The sequence below is a fragment of the Ammodytes marinus genome (genome assembly GCF_949987685.1).
Source record: "Ammodytes marinus genome assembly, chromosome: 11".
NCBI lineage: Eukaryota > Metazoa > Chordata > Actinopteri > Uranoscopiformes > Ammodytidae > Ammodytes > Ammodytes marinus.
In genome coordinates, this window is record NC_137215.1 from 6,838,427 (window position 1) to 6,858,694 (window position 20,268).

The window sequence follows — 20,268 nt, forward strand, 5'->3', positions numbered from 1 at the left end:
AAAAGCCCAGGTTTGAGAGGGGCCACAGAGCGTAACATAGAGACAAGAAGCTGTTAGGGTTCCCGACAGTAGAGCAGGACACAAAAGGGGCGACATAGCATTTCTACCCCTCCTCTTTCTCTCCTCTATCTCTGTCGTTCTTTCTCTTCAAACATTACATTTCTTATCGAATCCCAGTCTTGTGGGTTCACCGTTTGCATTCGGCAACATGGCCGCCGAGACCCCACACATATAGTTGTCAACAATATACAATGAGGTTCGTCACAGAAATATATATACACTGTATATAAGGAGAGGGTATTCACTCAACAGAGAAGAATCATGTCGGAGAAGAAAGTCAATTACGGGCAGCGATGGCGAGAATTAATGGAGCGATGCATTACTCAGCTCGAGGAGGGAGAAAACGGCAAGAGAAAAGAGGGGATACGTTAATTGCATTTCCACAAATACTCGCCACGCGGTGTTGGGCAACGCTAAACGACAGACTGGTCCAGAGGAGGGTATATAGGGATGAAAGCAAAAGGAGGACAAAGAAGAATAAGAGATGGGAATGGAGCTGAAGAGGAGCAAAAATATTCTTCTTATGAAGTCATTTGTGTCTATATAGGCTAGTTGAGTCCTGAAAACATTATTTGATTAAAACAAAGCGACAAGAAGAGTGTTTAAGCTTGTTTCCAAAGTAAATTAAAGCATTTAAGTATTGAAAAAAAATTAAGTTAGATTTTTCTTGTTTATAATGCAGCAATCTGCTCTATATTTCTGGTTCGTTGGCATATTTTGATTTGATCAAATTGAGTTTTTTGCCGTTTGAAAAATGTACCATCAGTTCAATAAAACAGTTTTGACGGATGAAATTGACCAAATTGTCCAAATTGACCTTTTTTACCCCAAGCAAACACACATCAGGAGCAGTTTAACAGCACAATCTGACATGAGGAAAGGAGCAGCCACTCAACTTCATTTACTCTACCACCTAATATACAGCCCCCCCCCTCTTACTAATATTAAAGTCTCACAAACTGCATCCAAAATAGTACAGGCCTGGATCTAACCATTAGAATCAAAGTAAATAAAATAACTAGAGTGCTTTAGAAACACTATCGACGCACCCTCAGTGCTGGCAGTGAATGCAAATATCAAATAAGCATGGCCGTGCCTGCTGACAGTTGGTACACTGGTTGGTGGTGCTAAATCGAATTAATAAAGCTCTTAAACACGCCACAACATAACAGGATCTTAACAGCCATGGCAGTATTGCTGCCTCTCTCTCTCTTTCTCTCTCTCTCTCTCTCTCCCTCTCCTTCTCTCCCCCACCCCACCTCTCTCCTTTCCGCTTCAGAGCTTTCATAAATATAGCTAGCTTACAGGGGAGGAGTGTTCACCCCCTCTGGGTATACCAGTTTGTTTGTGCTCCGTTTTTTTTTTTCCTTATTTTTTTTTCTCAAGCATAACTGCATTTTTTTTAAATATCAACAAATGATGCACAATTTGCGATAGCATCATTTCACCTATCAGCAGAGGACTCACAGCCTCTGATCTCAGGGAAACCCCGTGCCACTGATTTACGGGGAGAGTCAGGCAGTGTGTAGGAATTAATTTGCCTTTCAAACGAGCCCCCCACCTCCACTCACCTCTTGAGTTTATCTTATCAGAGGAGCAGGGGGAGATGAAAGAAGGACATAAAGTGCCAACATGCCACCGCAGGACGTTAACATCCCCCTCGGAGACAAAGACAAACAGAGCAGCGTTTGATACCATTGTGGTCTGTCTCACAGTAGCTGCTGTCATTGGTTAACTAACTCTGTACATGTTAGGGCGTACAAATGGTTAAGAGCGACTGAGTGTGAATATCACTTTAGTCAAAATCTGAACCAACTTTTAAATTTTTATTTTCCACCATATTTTAAGTGTTGTCTTAATCAGAAGAGCTTGTCTCTGGCGCTGGTACAAGGCAGTGCAGTCCAATTAAAATGTTTGAAAACATCATAATGGAATACATGACTTAATGAGGTCAAACGGTCTAGTCAGTGGAAGCTGATGTAAAAAAGGTATTTAACACAGCGTAGGCTACATTGCTTTAGGGTTGGTGTGTGAATGTCATCGCTGGAGAGTCTTGTTCTTATCTCGGTGTGTCTCCTCACACTTTGGTGCTAAAACAAACAGACGCAGTCAGCTGGGGCTGTGGGAGCGATAAGAGAATACCTGCTGAGACACCCAAAGGGGTTGAAGAAACACTGAGAAAATGAAACAAGCCAGTCAATGAGGCGCACACACACACACACACACACACACACACACACACACGATCTGACAGTCGGGCTTCACACTCCACTTGACACACTGACTGTCAAAGGATGAATCTGATTTATTGCAGCTATTTTATGATATATGTCAAACAGGAACCTCTAATGGCAAATTCGGAAAATAAACGCTTTACTAGAATTTCTATTTAAAGGCCAGATCTGTAATTTTTTGACCGGCATAAATGTGAAATTTATGCACATATTTTTTTTATGATTTTTTTATGATTACTCATTGAGTTAGAGATGGAAATAAATGTGTGTATTTTTCTTGCATTTGCATTTGACAAAGTCATTAAGTGTTGTAAATACAGATTGAGTTGTTTGTTGCTTGTTAGTCCCTGTTAAAAATGCCTCCCGGTCAATTAGCAGGTTCGGAAATTGGGTTTTTGATTTAGGTACCGACGCTTTTGTTTACATTCAGATCACAGAAACTGCGCCAAAATGCATCCTATGATGGGAATCTATTTATGTCCTTTTTGAAGCCAGTTCAGAAGGCCTGATTAAGTGTGTGAAGGGCTGTTGAGTATATAAGCATTCTCCTCCATAGTGAATGACAAACAGTTGCTATTGATCTAGCTTGCCTCTTCCTCAGACCAGCTGATACAAGGTAATTAATGACTCCATTTTCTTCTGTACCACAGACAACAATTGAGTTTCATACAGCATCATCACCACCACAAAGCAACCTCAACCCTCCACCCTAGGGAGCAGTTTAAAAAAAAGAAGAAGAAAAAAGAAACAGAAGCCAGTGCTAAAATGTAGTTAACTGATGGTAGGAGAAACACATGTGGCAGGAGAAAAAAACTGATTCCTTTATAACTGTTAGACAAAGCTAAAGTCGATATATTTTAACAGTGAAACACACACACACACACACACACACACACACACACACTGGTACCCAATTGCAATTCTCCCCATGGATCTATTTCTTGGTGCGAGTCGGGGCCGGGTTCATCCCGTGGCCTCAGCCATTGAAAAAAGGTCAAGCAGCCGAGCAGAATGGCAATAACGCCCTCTGAAATGGTACCATCAGTGGAACATGATTGATCAATTGAATTCCATAGCACAGAAAAATGTGGGATTAAGTAGAGTATTATACGCACAATGAGTTGAGGCATGATGTTCATTCCAAGTTCATTTCGCCTCCCCTCCTCTGCCGGCGGATCAGGCAATCAATAGCGGCCTTGCATATCATATATCACCGCCGGCTCGCCCAGGAGAGAACATAATCTGCTGCAAATTTAGAATGACAGATTTGTATGGGGAGCTAAAGCCCTCATCCGCTGGTATAGGGAAGGGAAGGGAAGAGAGGGAGGTATAGGCAGTGGAGTGGAGCTTCCTGGGATGCTGGCTGGAGATTTTTGCCTGCAAATTATTTTTCTTATTTCTCTCTCTCTCTCTCTCTGTCTGTGTTTAGGACTTGATGTGTGAGCAAAGGTAGAGCTGCATTGGTGGCAGTTGTGGTGGTGGTTGGCTACCCGGGCCTGAGTTGATAGGGTCAGAGATCGGGCGAACGAGGGAAGCACAGGCTCATTTGTTTATATAGAGTGTGACCGACTGAGGAAATGCATACGCTTGCCCCTATACGACCCATACTCATTCGGCCCTCAGTATACCCAACCATTCAGTTTTTTTCCAGGAGACAGAAGGCAATATGTAGGGGGGATGGAGGGAGAGAGGGAGAGAGAGAGAGAGAGAGGGATAGACAGAGAGAGACAGAGAGAGAGAGAGAGAGAGGGAAGGCAGGGTAATACGTTCAGGGGGAAATAGTGCAGTTAAATAATGGCTCTCCATTTCCCAGCCCGGCAGAATGAGGAGGCTCTGTATGTAATCGCCCAGCCCTACTTTCTCTTCCGGAAGCACACACACACACTCTCTCCCTTTACAAGTATATATTTGCACTGAAGGTAATCCATCAATTACCATAGACCTATCACATGATGACCGCGCTGATGGTGGCCACGAGGAGAGGTGTGTGTGGGGGGGAGCGGCTTGAGTGAGTGTATGCATGTGAGAAGCAGGGGAAGAGAGGGAGAGACAGTGAAAGACAGAGAGAGATAGATGATAAAAGCCATACATGCTGGTGGTGGGTCTACCTGAATTTATTGCTGTTCCTTGTGCCATCACTATCAGGGCCGTTGAGCTTAAAGAAGAAACCATTCCTGTGTTCCAAAACACATACTTTTTTATTTTTCACTATACTACATACTAACTCGTGGTTGTTTGGATAGTGCACACCCAAAATGCAGTTGTATATATTAAGACATCTGGGTATTGTTTTACATACTACATTTGACATGCATGTATTGGGTCATCCTAAATATTTGTCTGACATAAGTATGGAAGTATGGGTACTGGGACGCAGAGATCTCACATTACTAGCCTCCTAGTATAATATAATACAGTATGAGTAAGAAGACTGTGAACTGATGTAGAATGTTGTTGCCCTCCATCCCTCTCCCTCTCTCTCTAGATGGCTCAGATGGCTCAGGCCCGGGCAGTGACTCTCAGGGCAGTGTGGAGAGTTTAAGGAAGCACCTGCGAGCGGACGCCTTCACCCAGCAGCAGCTGGAGGCCCTGGACCGAGTGTTTGAACGCCCCTCTTACCCCGATGTCTTCCCCACTTCCCACACAGAACACGTCAAACCAGAACAGGTCAGCTTGGACAGATTCCCTTCAACCCCCTGACATTTACAGCTCAATGACACTTTGGTGTCTGGCTTATAAATTATTTCACTGTTCATCACTATGACTTAAAGCTCCCATATTATACACTTTTCGGTTCTATTATACACCATATTATATGGTCTTAGTGGTCCCTAATAGGTTTTTCTTTAATTGTTTGCTGAAAAAAACTTTCAGATAATTTATTGTACTATGCTGATGTTCAGCTAATCTCACAATGGCCTATTTTTTAAAAAGAGCTGCAGCTCCCCTCGTAACTATACAATCTTTGAGCTCCCCCCGCCCCCTGTCCAGAAGCGAAGCCAGATACGCCTCGCCCTCTGTCTGTCAGGGCCGTGGACCAATAAGAAATAGGGGTGTGGGCTGCACAGTGGAAGCTTCTGGCTTTCCAGTTTTTGAGGTCAGAAACGAGGAGAATTCTGACTGGAGTATATTGGGGGGAGGGGTGGGGGTTTCAGAAAGGGGGAGAGTGAGAAAAGGAGAGATTGTTATTTTCTTTAATATTTTGGCAGTCTCTAGGCACACCGTGGACCCATGGATATGTTAGAACACATTTAAAAAGTGCATTTAGCATAATATGTGACCTTTAAAGGTGGAGTCAGTGGTTCTGAAAGAACGCTTCTTGTCAAAATCACTTTTTGTAAAAAAGCTGGTTTTACTACACAGCCTTGGATGTGTAAAAAGGTATGTAAACAAAGGGTATGTAAAAAAAGAAGGCTCACCACAGCTGGCAACATGCCCGCATTCTCCAGAATCGCTGACTCCACCTTTAAGTCCTAGTAGTCAACAATCAAATAATTGAGATCGATTTCTAGCGTTAAATAGTGAATTAACTTGGTAGTGGAATGAACTGGTACATGCACTGATTCAAGTGACAAAAAGCTCGGCGCAACTTCTTGCTCAAAGCAACCTACAAGCCTACAGCCTATTACAGCGGATAACCTTTATTTACATTCATTAGACTGTTAAACAACAAGAGGACTATTAATTTCTACATTGGAGCTGTATGCGGGTGCCCGTTCAGCCTGTGCAGTGCCCTAATTGAGTTCATTTTCATCTCTGCGCGATCGCGGCGAATTACAGCGGCGATAAATCAGAGGGACAGCCCCTCAGCCTGCTATACAGGCCCTAATGCAGCTAATTACCAAAGTGATTTCTATGGCAAGATCAATACCAAAACCAATTGGAAATGACTTGCAATCACAAAGAGTGGAGGAGAAGGTATTAAAAAAAGGCGAGAGGAAGGTGGAGGAGAAGGGGGGGGGAGAAAAACGGCATCAGAATGGTCCAGAAAAATCAGTTTTAATTTAATGTAATATTAATCAGGGCTGCTTTCCACTCGTTCTGTGTGCACCTCCTTCTTTTTCACCCCGTTTCCAACAACCCCCCTCCTTTTGGTAAACTGGTGAAAAGGTGGGGATATTAGGCTATTAGGGGCTTGTCTGGTGTCTGCGTCGGGTGCATTAAAAAGCCATTTTGAAGAGGCCTTTGCTGAATAGGGCCTCATCCCTCCCACACTTCTGGCAGCCATGTGGTCAGGTCATTCAGGGCCCTCTGTGCTTGCCACTCGCCCTCTCCGCCCAGCCCCGGCCCTGCCCACAAGCCCATCTGCATGACAAAATGGCCCTTGTGCTGCGGAGGCCCCGCGGAATAGAAGCGAACATCCAGCCCAGTGCCAGGGAACAGTTGTAAGCAGACAATTAGAGTTTATCTGGGATAGAGGCAGACAAGACTGGGGTCACCAGCTTCGCCCCCTGTGGGACCCCCAGACCATTGAGACAAACAGATGCACATGCACACACACACACACACAGACACGCAGCACTTTGATAGAAAACACAAATGTGTGCACACACACTTATCCTTTCAAAGAAGAACAGTCAGGTCAAGAAGTGTCATCTCATTAACAAAGATTCAAGATTCAATCACAGCTGCTAGAACAGCCTTGATATGAGATTAAAGAGGATAAAGACTGAAGTAGTCCTGTACGGTACACAGGTACTGAAAAAGTACAGTGGTACTTAAGTATTAAAAAATTAACTATACAGCATTTTTATTTTTATTTTATTATTAACCTATAACATAACATAGTCCTATGATAATAAGTCTCTTAAATATAATAAATATTATCTAATATATATTAACCCAAAATATATATTAACCCAAAATAATTAGGGCTTCTGCTAGTATGAAAAATGCATCACTATATTTTGGTTCTACTTAAAAATAAAGAACAATAATTACATTTGACAGTGCTTCGCCTTTTTTGGGGGAAAAGTATCGAAACCCATATCGGAAAAAAAAAATTGGTATCATGACAACACTGTACTCAAAAGTCAACTCGGTTGCTGATCCTTACATGAAGTCTTCAGGAGCAGTACAGCAGAGCACGGCTTCTTTTCATGAGAAATTGCAAAACATGAAAGATGGCTGCAGCGCCACACTAGTGAAAACAAATCCAGGGAAAACCTAAGTTAAAAAAAAATACCAATAAATGCATAAAAGGTATAAAACAACATACACTGTTGTATCATTGTATCACCATAGTTGCATGTGTTCATCCTAAAGTAAATGCACAAAGGTTGATTTTTGAGGTTGTACTCCCCTTTAAAAAAAAATGAAAAAAACAGACCACATGTCTCTCCTGTAACAAAGCCCTGAATGTCTCCTCCCTTGACTGGTCACAGGGATGACTGCAGTGGAGCACAAAGAGCCAGCTGACACCCTGTCCTTTCACTCCTCTCCCCAATCCCTCTCTCATCCCTCTCTCCCTCTCCTGCCTTCTCCTCAGACAAGCCCTAATGCATGCATACATCATAGGTCCTGGTAGAGCATATAGGGAGCATATAGGGAGTCCGTGTGTGTGTGTGTGTGTGTGTGTGTGTGTGTGTGTGTGTGTGTGTGTGTGTGTGTGTGTGTGTGTGTGTGTGTGTGTGTGTGTGTGTGTGTGTGTGTGTGTGTGTGTGTGTGTGTGTGTGTGTGTGTGTGTGTGTGTGTTACTCACAGAATTCACAGGAATTATTCACAAGGTAACACGGTGAGAGGATCACAGACAGCTTCCGTCAGATACACCAGGGGTTTCATATCCATACCTACAGTATATCACACATTGTCTACTAAACTGGGGGATCTGCTCTAAATCTACAGCACCTAAAGTGGGCTTGAATGTAGCGATATCATGACCCAATATGGTGGAATTTGAAATAACTTTATAAAGGAAAGAGTGATACTTTACTCACATGTTCCCGTCTCTGTTGACATATTTTAGCATTTGTTGTGTAGCTCTGTGATTGAAATAAACTAAACTAAACATATGTGTATTTTTCTCAAACAGGCGAATGAGTACTCGCTCCCATCTCTGAACGGTGGCATAGAAGACGTGAAGCCGAGCCTTGCCAGCAGCGCCAGCTCCGACCTCGCCTCCAGCGTCTCCCAGAGCTACTCTGTTGTGACAGGTACAATCTGACTCACGCTACATTCATCCCTAAAAGGCTGATAGTACATCAAGCAGCAAGGCGGTCAAACCCAGGGCCCCGGAAACACAAGCATGTATAGCGAGTATGTACAGTAGCTATGCTCTCAGCCTTTCCATATTGTTTCAATGGAATATCCCCCAACTGCTCTCCTAAAGTTTTGGAGCTTAAATCAAGACCAAGCATAACACTCTACGTTTCTTTCTTCTTTAACTTTCAACTCACTGTAGCAAAAATTCACCTTTGTTTTCCAAATGTTTCCCACATTTTTGTTATATCTCCCTGATATATAAAAATAAATTAGTTTAATTCAATACCATCATCAACAGAGGCTCCATATGAACTATGTTGTAGTTGTGAGCTTTTTATTCAACTATAATGCACCTGACCAAACACAAAAATACCTTCTAGACTTCCCTCAAGCATCAAAGCACTACACCCATTCAAATTAACTTTGAAAAAAATGTGCTATTTGTCCCAAGTACTGGAATCAACCCTCTTGATGATATGGCATCATCATTACCTCAGGATTTTGACCACCACTTCCTTACGCCGCACACATTTGTCCAGCGATATGAAACACTCATCATCAAATGAAAAAAGCTCTTTCGGGGGCCACTTTTCTTTCTTTTTGAGGCACTCAGAACTGTGTGTTTATTTCTGAACGTGAGAGAATGAGAGAGAGAGAGAGAATGAGAGAGAGAGAGAGAGGGCGATATATCATCTGAGCCCATTAAATCCTACAGGCCTTTCACACGGCGCTCCTAACTGGCTATTGTGTTAGCCTGGATTGGCCCGCTAACAGATTGACTAGGGAGCACTTCTCATAAGAGACAGCTGCTGTTCTCGCCCGCGACACGACGTTGTCATCAAAGGGCCATGATAGCCTGTTGATTGACAGCGGCTGGAACGGCACCGGGGCTGGCTGGCTGCCTCACGCTGTGTGTGTGTGGAGAGAGAGAGAGAGAGAGAGAGAGAGAGAGAGAGACCCAGACTGTGAAAGAACCACTGAAATTACAGTTTTGTTCTTTTTCCAACCTATGAATTGGCTTGCTGTTTTCAATAGCAACTCCCACTGAGAGCCAACAGGTAATGGCAGGTGCGGTGTATTGAATATCTTGTAGTATATTAACTATCTGTATCATCATGTAACCCCATATGAACCCGCCACTGTATTGCACTATGGCTTCTTTTGCTCTGCTGTCGAGGTTGATGGGCCAGGAGAGGTTATAGGCTTACTACTGATGGCCACGAGAATAATAAACTAGCTTTTTAATAAAACACCCATAATTATGTAGCGTGCATCAAAGTCAAAGAGTCCAGTGTGTGTGTGTGTGTGTGTGTGTGTGTGTGTGTGTAAGAGAGTGTGTGTGATAGAGAGGGAGAGAGAGAGAGAGTAAGTAAAGAGGAGGACAGCATGATTGAAAACTGCGGTGCGGCCCTTCTCAAATGATCCCTATAGTCCAGGCATAGCGACGGGGAAAAGAAAGACCCCTTCTTTAGTCCTGAATATGTGGGAGGTAGATTTTGCCCCCCAGAAATGGTTGGGCCTCAGGAGAAGAAAGGTGTGTTTTTGTCTTTTTATGCTGGGGCTCCTCCTATGAAAGCGGTCTCGCTCCGGGGAGCACACTCATAGCAGGTGGGCCTTCAAGCCACCTGGGGGAATGGGGGGAGGGGGGGCCTCCTAAAGCGCTACACTTTTATAATGAGGAAACAACTTTTTAAAGTGGAATATAGCTGGGTTTCCAATCACACTAAAGAAAAATCCTCTAATTCACATTAAAGTGTATACGCTCACTTGAGGATGTGTTTGACTTATATTATAAGAAAAATGTGCTTAATGGGAGATGGAAACAACATTTGTAGGATGTTTCGGAAGAAGCAAACATAGGACTCACATGACTACTGCCATTAGTGCAGCTGCGTGCATCATAATCTCTGTGTAAGGCCTTGGATAGCAGTAAGCATGGCTATCTATTGAATTACTTTTTACCATGATACAGAACATTGCCTATAGTGCCTTCTTCAGACCAGACTAGTTAAATTTATCCGCTCTAACAACTTAAAGGAAACGCATCTAATTCCCCATTACTTTTTTTTCTTGTTTGCGAACTTTCAAATGATTAGCTTCACATTTAGATGGAGCCCTGACTTATGACGACACACTTTGGCGCATGCATTAAAAACCGTGTCTCAAATTGAACTCAGAAGTCATCTCCAATAAACTTTTATGGCTTAATATTTAACGACTATGCAGAGTAATGCATGAGGCATTTGATTGGGTGTAGGTTTTCAGCGCATAATATTATTTTTTTCTGCCATTAGCAAACCCTGTAAATAGGAATGTGTGCCAAGGCTGAAAAAAATGCTAAATTACCTTCCTCACTTAGGCTGGGATCCAATTATCAATAAATTATGCTCTCTGGATGGAGCTGCGAGATTATATTCACTCTTTAAATGTTTTCTGCTCCCAATTAAAATGCATACAGTTATTGATCTTGTTGATTTTTATGTCCTGAAATTTGCATAATCTATTAAAGATGAATGATTAATGAAGTGCTCAGTTTTGCGTTCCAAGGGCACTATAGCGAAAGCAATGTCGGCCATTTTCGTGTCCTCTGTAATGTGTGAAAGAGACGGTAACCTAGGAAAAGCAAAATCTGAGAGAGTTTTAGGGCACTGAAACGCACCGCTGGCTTTAACCCATTGATGACTATGGCAATCTAGGATGCATGTCCTTAATGCCTGAGGGTTTTCTGAAAAAATAGTACGAATTGTCAAGTCTACCAAAACCTTAATATCTAAGCCTGTGTAGCACATAGAAACATGAAATAAAATACATTTAAAAGTTAAGGTTCACAGGTTTTATTTATGCTCCCTTAGCGCTTACAAACCAACAAATATTTCTAAAAATCGTCAAAATTAGATGAATTAGAAAATTATTAAATATTGTTAATAAATAGATGCAATGTGTTGTGTGATTTTCGTCAGTAGTCTATAGTAGACCTTGATTCTGCGCACCAAACGCCACTAACTGTTCTGTCGCCGACATAGCTGGCGTATTTTTTTTATTATTTTGTTTTATTTTTTTATTTTTTATTTTTTTGATTGACATGATTTTCGGCAAACCGCACAACTTTTGGGTGGTCACGTGGTCTTAAAAAATCAACAAAACCCACCTCATGTGTATTTGAACCAATGACAGTGCATTCTATGCTGGGAATGCCATGAAAATTAGATAAAGTAATAATGCTGTGCGACGCAGCATCAGGCAGGAGAGCCAATGTGGCATCGCGCAGCAGCCGTCATCAATGGGTTAACAAAGATTCACCAAATAACAACAAACGATTGCCATTACCGCGCAATGACTTTTTCTATTGATAATTAAATTGATTATTGAGTAACCAACATGCTTTATCCAGTGCATATTGACTATGGTTATCCTACTCCTGAAAAAAAGCATGTTTCTTGACTCAATAGCTAAATAGGGTTATGCCCAGTGAGAGTAGAGTAGTCTCTGTGCAGGCTGGACTCGATAATCACTACCACCAGAGCCTGCGGGTTGGCACGGTGTAAATGGCCATCCCTCTGACCTACTACAACTCCAGCAGATCTGAAGAACCAATTCTTTTCCACCTGTCTTTATATCTAACCACCCTCTTTTTTTATAGATTTCCTTCTCCCCCTATGAGTGGAAAAACTATACAGATAAGAGAGCAAAGTTGAGGGGAAAAAACACCTTTATTTTTAGATAAAATGTTACCTGAAATCTACACCACAATGGGCTCAGTCTATGACTTGGCAGTGGCAGCTCCTCTCTGCTGGATGGCACACAACGATCTGCCACCTAACCTGCGGTGCCTGGTGTGTGGCCTGGTGACAAACGGCTTGTCTCAGCTCAGTTAACGCCCGCAGCCACGCGCTCGACAACGCATGTTTATATTACCCCCCCGCAACAATAGCACACTGCTAACCTTTGAGCACACATCTGATAATGAATGACTTTAAACTTGTGGATGGGGAATTCAAGCTATTTTGCCTTGCAGATATTCTCTCAATTGGACAGTTTAGGCCCTTTGACGGCCACTCTTTTTTTTTGCTTTGTAGTGTAAGTGGTTATAAATGCCCACGGCTACAATGCAGGAGAGTGAAGGCAGAGGTTTAACTGGCTGCACTTGAGGCAAACACAGCAAGACATGACGTTGAATGAAAAAGTTCTCCGTGGATTGAATGTCAGCGTTTTGAAAACAAGAGTTCTGCCAGTAATTTGGTTTTGCGCACCGCCCAAAGTTCCTCGGTGTACGTTTAAAAAAACTGAAATGTTCACTTGAGAGAAGGCTGTTGCAGCTATATCTGGACGCAATCACTCCAAGGACTGTTGTAGGTTCTTAACAGTTCATTTTCTATGGTTGATGGGCTCGGTAGACGTGGGGTATCGGTGGTGGAGAAGAGACAGATGTTGGGAGAACTCTATAGCGTCTCTCCACTCTTTTCAGAGATGTGTTTGCTGGCAAGAGGAGTCCCCCAGGACCCTGAGTTTATCTTCCATCTCCATCATCAGGGCCTGCGATTTGACAGGGCTCCCTTTGCCCGGTGCTCTGCCTCGTCTCCAGGACAATAAGCAACACCATGTCTGATTAGTTTCAGAGTTCAGTGGTCTTGAACGTTTTGCAGCGTTCTGTATCGGTTTGTTGTTGCGTCGTAACCCCCTTGTCTGTTTGACAACGCTTTCTCCCGGGGCGCTGAGACAAACACAAGCCTACAGTAACAGATACAGTGTAAACAGACGTGCCCTGGGCTTCGTGTTTGGAACCATCCGTCTTAAAGTATAAATTCAGATTAAAGTCCCAAGGTTAGGTGGGCCATGCAGTGTGTAGCTTTGATTTCTTTTCCCTCATGGGTTAGGCTTGCTGTGATCGTGAACTTGAGTAGTATTTCCTATATTGTCTTCTACCAATGAATGCTATTCTCTGGCCATGGATGGGGGTTGGTGTGGAGACATCCAATCAACCTTGGGTAACAAAACTTTTTAGAACCCTTTAAAACTTCTTAGGCTTTAACAGACTACATGTTAGAAATAATGAACTGAAAAACAGAACTGAGTGCTAGCTATTTGCAGTCTAGTTTTGATATCTGGATAGATTTATGACATACTTGTACAGCGCATGTGACAAACTTTAAATCCCAACCAATTAAATGCGTAGCCCACTCATTAGACTATTTCTGTTCATGCCAGTGATTTACGTCAACCATTCCTTTTTAACGATTTGATCATAAGTTAAAAAAAATGTACATTGTTACACGTTGTGTTGTTCCCTCTCACGGCATTTGTCTCAATTCAGACCAAAGTAGTCGGTGTAATTGCATTTACAGCTGTCACAAAGACAAAGAGATTTAGAGAGCGCCCTGCTATATACTTCTATGGGAAAGCAAGTCAAGTTACGTTACCCGATTCTCTCGACAGGGTTGTACCCCCCCACCCCCTTATATAGAACAACCCTTATCTTAATGAGGAATCAACCAACACACAGTCCTGTTGTAAAATAACAATGATGTGGGAAGCAGCTAATGAGGCTATCATGGTGTCGGGAAAGAGCCATCTCTTCCCCACAGGCCCCTCCCCGCGGCAGACGTGGAGACAGAGCTCACATTGATTGCATAGGTTCAAGAGGCAGTGCCGGGTTGAAATGAAAGATGCCAGGACTCATCAGGCAAATTAGATCAAAGTGTAGAGTTTCGAACTGTCCGCGAGGGCCGATTGTTTGCTTTTATTTGTAGTGGGTTGATTTTTTTGTTTTTTTTTGCAGCGATAGAGAAAAGCAGCCGTCAGATAATGTTGTTTGTTTTCCCCTATAAACCTTGGGGAAATTTTTCAAGCATTTGAGCTTGATTGATCAGGCGCATCGGTGTTGTTGCGTCATTTCACCGGTGTGTGTTTCCACTTAGTTGGAATGAATTACTACCGGGTGCATATGAGATTATTATTATGAGCTATGTAAATGAACAAATCAAGCCGCTTATCTGTTCAGAATTCATGTGAAATGTCGGCTCTGGAGTTAATGTTTGGTAGAAATTGTACCAATCTGCTAGGGAGTTTGAGTCCAGTCACTGGTCATTGTTGATTTATTGTCCTGAAGTAATGTTCGGCTATGTCCCAAGCCAAACTTATTCTGCGACAAATACGATTTTTTTTCACTTATTTGTAGCCGTTTGTTACCATTTGCACATTAAGAAATATTTACCATACATCTCCATTTCACCAACCGTCTGAATGACTGAAGTGAATGCATGAACAGTATAGTATGTGTGGAGTTGCATGTCTACATCATATCAGGTTTTTTTTGTTTTGTTTGTTTTTTCCACCTGGCAGACTCCCACCCATCATATCCACCCTCCATGTGTGTAAAGCGAGAGCCCCATGAGGCGTCCTTTGCCCCCTTCACCCCCTCCTCCTCCTCCTCCTCCTCTGTTGGGGACTCTGCTGACATCTTGTCCCAGCAGTCGAGCCTCTCTCCCAGATACCCCGCACATGCCCACGGCCCCTGCTACAGCCAGTATGCCAGCCAGCCCTTTATAGCAGGTACAACTTGCCCAGTAACCAAATCAGATACAGATACAAATTAGTTAATTTAATATAATAATAATACTCTATTCGGTTCATTTGTTCTTAATTGTCTGAACTGTTAAAATATGTGGAAAATGCATTCGCAAGACCTGCACATAGTATTATTTGGGCTGTATGCAAAATATGTTCAGTTAAAACCTTGGTCACTAATAAGTTGCAAAAAATTAAATTAAGATTGAAGCTCTGGCTTTATCCAACATTTCGATTTTGGGTATTTAAAGAGATGCAAATGCCTGCATGATAAGTTAGATATTGCCAAATTTGAATATTTGTTTAAACATTTCTGAAAAAATTATAAATAGAAGAAAAATGTAATGTAAGTAATCAACTGGCAAATATGATGGATATTCTCTATGCATAATACCCTATCCCCCTGCAGTGGTTCGCCTTGACACACCTGAAATCAGCTTATTAACCTGTGTGTTTATTGTTCACAATTAAGTAAATCCCAACATACACCAAATTAAAGCGTCTGCCGCTCACGTTGCAAAGCCATCTATCCCATCATGCTTTGTGGCCCTGCCGTTGTCTCTATTGAGTGTTTGCCCCTCATTAACAGCGACTGCTTTCTCCCCCTTTCCACCCTGCTTTTCTCCAGCTCTGACCCCTTGTGCGTCTCTCGGGTTAACAATAGGCCGCAGGTCCCTCCAGCCTCGTGACAGGCCCAAGGTCTGAGGGGCCAGAGGAGGCCAAAAAGAGGGGTGTGGGGGAGAGGTATATAGGGGCTGATGCTGGGGCCTGCTTCCCTCAGCTGTGAGCCCTTTCATCCAGCCGGGCCTGACACTGTCACTGTTAATTACAGAATACTGAATGTGGAGCAGAGGGAGCTTCTGATGCTCCTGTCAGTTTAAGCCGCTTACAACGTTGGTATATTAATGTTACAGCAATTCTACTCTAATCATTTCAGTAAGTTACTTTCTTCAATATAACCAAAATCTCAAGCCCCCTTGTAACCACAGGCAGTTCAGAAAACCGATGGACAACATGCAACTAGCAGCATATTTGAACTGTTTTTATTTTGATTATTGCTGTACGAAATGATGCATTGAGTGGGGGGACGGTGACTTTGCTTTTTGACCATATGTGTCCCTTCACTGTTGGTGACTTGTTTATGAAACATCATGTGCAGCCTTTAGGGTGCAGAGGAGGAATATTGGTTTTCCTACCAAAAAAAGTGGAAAAAAACACAAATAAACACAATGAAACTTTTACTTTAATGAAATATATAAAAATGCCTCGCTTTACCAACTTATATTTAAGATGTCTGTATTTCAAACATCCTTGTAAGCATTTCCCTCCTGTGTGCCTGCAGGTCGAGACATGGCCAGCACCACCTTACCCGGCTACCCGCCTCATGTCCCCCCCACAGGACAGGGCAGCTACCCCACCTCCACACTGGCTGGAATGGTTCCTGGTAAGTGACATAACATCTCATTTGACTTTGTACAGATATCATTTTCACAAGACCTTACCCTTCTCTGGATTTTATTTGAAGATTTTGAAGTCAAAGGTGGAGTCAGCGATTTTGGAGCAGACTTGTTGTCAGAATCAGTCAATATCTCCCCACGATCCTCTACCTGTACGTACTTTGTGTGTACTGTACACTGTAAGAATCCAGTGTTAATACACAGCCCAAGCTCTTTGAAAGGGTATGTAAACATAGGGTATGCAAACAAAGGACACCCACCATACCTAGCAACATACCCGTTTACAGAGCCTAGGCAGTGTATTAACATACCATATAATAGGTAGCGGATCGTGAGGAGATTTACACTGATTTTGACAAAAAGTGATTTTGATCACAAGCATTCTCCAGAATCACTGACTCCACTTTTAACAAGTGTTTATTCTTTTCCGTGGCGCCTTTGACACTACACACTCTCTATTGAGAGACTCAAGAAAAGCTTAAAGCAATGCTCTTGACCCAAAAGGATTGAGGCGAGCTTGTTATAGCAGTTGTTAGACTGCGGTTAGCGTGTGGTTAGCGTCTGCGTGCTAGGACATTAGATGAACTCGATAAGGCGATCACCCACAATCAGTGGCCGTGAGATAGGACAGTTCCTCTCAGTTACACTCCAGCTCCCAGCGCTCATTACCCCCGCCCGTGTCCACAAGGCGCACTCTCAACCAGCCCCATCGATAAACACTGCTTTCTGCTCCTCTCCTCTCCCCGGACACCCAGGGCTGCAGAGCGTATCTCTTTCCCCTCTACTTAACCTGCAGTTCAGGTTCACAGCAAACAGTTAAGGGTCAAAACACAGCGGCGTGGAGGGCCTGTAAATATTTAAATCACTATCTCTCTCCGGGATGAGCTCCAGTTACACCAGCAGCAGCAGCAGTAGTAGTAGTAGTGAGGATGCTATATAGCTGCCAGTGTGTGTAGATCTGCACACCCACAACAACTGAAGACAGAAATCACTTTGTTTGTAAGGACTCGGAGACATGTAGCTTTCACACTGACACCAGTAATCAAAGCAGGTGTAAAGCGATCACAAAGGAGCTCAGTTTGCATGAGTCCTGAATTCAACTTATACTGTAGATATCATGTTGATAACTTACATTAAAACAATAATTTTTCCAGAAAAGTTTGAATAAATATACAATCTTGGCAACATGAACAAATCCTTCTGTAATAACCTTCAGAATAGTTATATGATTATGAAACATGAAGTTGATGTGAGTGCTTTAGAATTTGTGATTTGTGATTAGTATTGAAGAAATAATAACTAATTTGAGATAATGGCCATTGAAGATGGTTTTGCAGTAACGCAACAGACAGACAGGATCTAGTCAAATGTACATTTTGGACCTTTTTTACTAATATGAAAGAAGATGTGTTATGGAAGCAAAATAGACAAATCTCAAATTTGACCAGTGCTTGAAAAAACAATGCTTTTGCCTTCAGTGTCTCGCCTTACGAAAATGACTTGCGCTTTTTTCGATAATATGCAACTGGAGAGGGCACACACACACAAGCACAGCCTCCTTCTTAATCCAGAGGGCTGTCGTTTCTTTCTTTTTTTCATCTGTTGGTGAATGACTTAGATTTAGTGACTGGCCCCAAACACTGTTAAAGCAAAGGCCATTCTTCAGCAGCTCCATATAAAACCCGGGCTTTATAGTCTCATAAAAAGAAAGAAACCTGTGTGTGGACCCACAGCATTGCTCTCCTACATCCCCCCTCTTCCACCGCGGCCAGCCCAGGGACCACAAAGAGCCAATGAAAGTCTCACACAACCTATTAAGGAGTTTTGAAGTGAAGAATCATCACCTAAAAGCACACTGAAATTCTCACTTAAGGAAAAGAATGGCGGAAATCCCTTAAGACCAACAGAGGATTAATAAAACAATCGAGTTCACCTGAAGGGACTGTGCAGACAAGCTGTACAAGCAGCCAGGATCAAAATGCCCAAGACTCATTGTTGTGTGTCATTTGAGTTTGTTAACTCTTTGCTAATGTAAGTGGTGTTTTTATCGATTTGTTCCATAGGAGGGGACTTTTCTGGAAACCCTTACTCTCATCCGCAATACTCCAGCTACAACGAAGCATGGCGGTTCAGCAATCCAGCATTATTAAGTAAGTGACTTTCTCTCATATAACAAAATCTGTAAAATATACTGTTACATTAATGGACTTTCATTTCTAGACATGTATATATTAAAAGATGGGGTCAGCGATTCTGGACCCTTGTCAAAATCAAAAATCCAATTTAAAAAGGATGATAAAAAAACTCTAGGCACAAAGTATTCTCTGTCTATGGAGTTTTTTTACACACTTGTCTTAATGACATGATGTTTGACCTCGTGGTTTCCAACGGCTCGTTCTTCTGTTAACTTCCAGGTTCCCCTTATTATTATAGTGCCGCGTCCCGTGGCTCGGCACCTCCCACTGCCGCCTACGACCGCCACTAGTTACCATGGAGACCAGCAGCTCAACATGCAGGGCCAGGGCTACGGCCTCCATATTGTCCCCGTCTGAGAAACTCTGAGGATACGAATGGGAAGGAGGAGAAAAGGTGGACTCCTAAAGGAAAAGCCCCAGGATGTTACTACGTGATGTGGAGGAATAAAGATGCTGGTGCATCTACAACCCAGCTGAGGCGTTACACACACACACACACACACACACACACTTGTGGGTCAAAATGGGGCCCTTGTTCAGGGCATTCAGAACTTACCCATCATGCCCTCGAATCTCTCACAGGCCCTGACCATGTCCAGAATGACTTTTAAGAGATTATATAAATAAATATATTATAAAATATAAAATTGAAGAAAAACCAAGTGTGAAGAATACCATGTGGAAAAAAAATGTTGTGGGTTTTTTTTTTCTTTTGTTGATGTTGTTGTTGTTGTTGTTATTTTATTCACGGATCTTCACATTCCTTTCATGTGATGAACTGCAGTATTTTTCTGCTCTAAAGAGAGAAGTCCAAGGGAGATGATAACGGTCCCATAGCTGGATTGGTGCAGTGACTTGAACCAGTGTTGTGGAGGGCTGAGGCCATATTTGACACTTAAATAAGATCCTGGCTCCACACTGTATAGGACGGGCTTGACTCTGGTGCTTTGACTACTTTGTCTCCTGCTACCCATTCCTCCCAGTCCCACCTACATCATCAGATAAACACAGCATGTCCTACAAACGTTTACTGACCCTATATAGACCAATGGCAACATCAACGCTCCCTGTGGCAAACAATCAGATGTAAAAAAAAAAATGAAAAAATGTAAATTGTTTTACAAAGTATGAAGAAAACATGGCGGCCACAAAATGGTCTCGCTGGAATTTTGAAATACTTTAAATTATTTTTCCCCTGTTTTTATTTTTCAATGTAAAAATAAAAAACGCTATCAAAGATTTCTTGAGAGTTAGACGTCACATTTCCCTCATTGTCCAGTCATGTCCAAGGCCATGTACGATGTTGCTCTTTTTTTTTGCACTATACCCTCAGCTAACTTTATTTATTCGGTACATTCACAAAAGATTACGTTTGATAAACCTACCAATTTTGAACTGTTTATGTTGCATACTGTGAGTGTGAAAAACACAAAGCATACAGACAGACAGACAGAGACATGTTTTTGTGTGGACATCTTTTCATGAGTAAAAGCGATGCTTTCACATTTGGGGAGTTTGTAAGCCATAGCCCTACGGCTACACAAACAAATTCAATCC

General features: G+C 42.5%; 1 protein-coding gene across 1 annotated transcript in view; it reads left to right on the forward strand.

Annotated features, from left to right (window-relative positions):
• The window catches only part of pax2a (paired box 2a), a gene marked incomplete at its 3' end in the record, with an annotated part of 30,459 nt that extends 11,458 nt beyond the window's left edge, over window positions 1–19,001 (forward strand). The window contains exons 6-10 of the mRNA XM_080036921.1: window positions 4,780–4,961; window positions 8,326–8,446; window positions 16,402–16,503; window positions 18,580–18,666; window positions 18,931–19,001. Of these exons, the coding sequence (XP_079893047.1) occupies window positions 4,780–4,961; window positions 8,326–8,446; window positions 16,402–16,503; window positions 18,580–18,666; window positions 18,931–19,001 (563 nt within the window). The remainder of the gene's footprint in view (window positions 1–4,779; window positions 4,962–8,325; window positions 8,447–16,401; window positions 16,504–18,579; window positions 18,667–18,930) is intronic.
• Window positions 19,002–20,268: the final 1,267 nt, after the last annotated feature.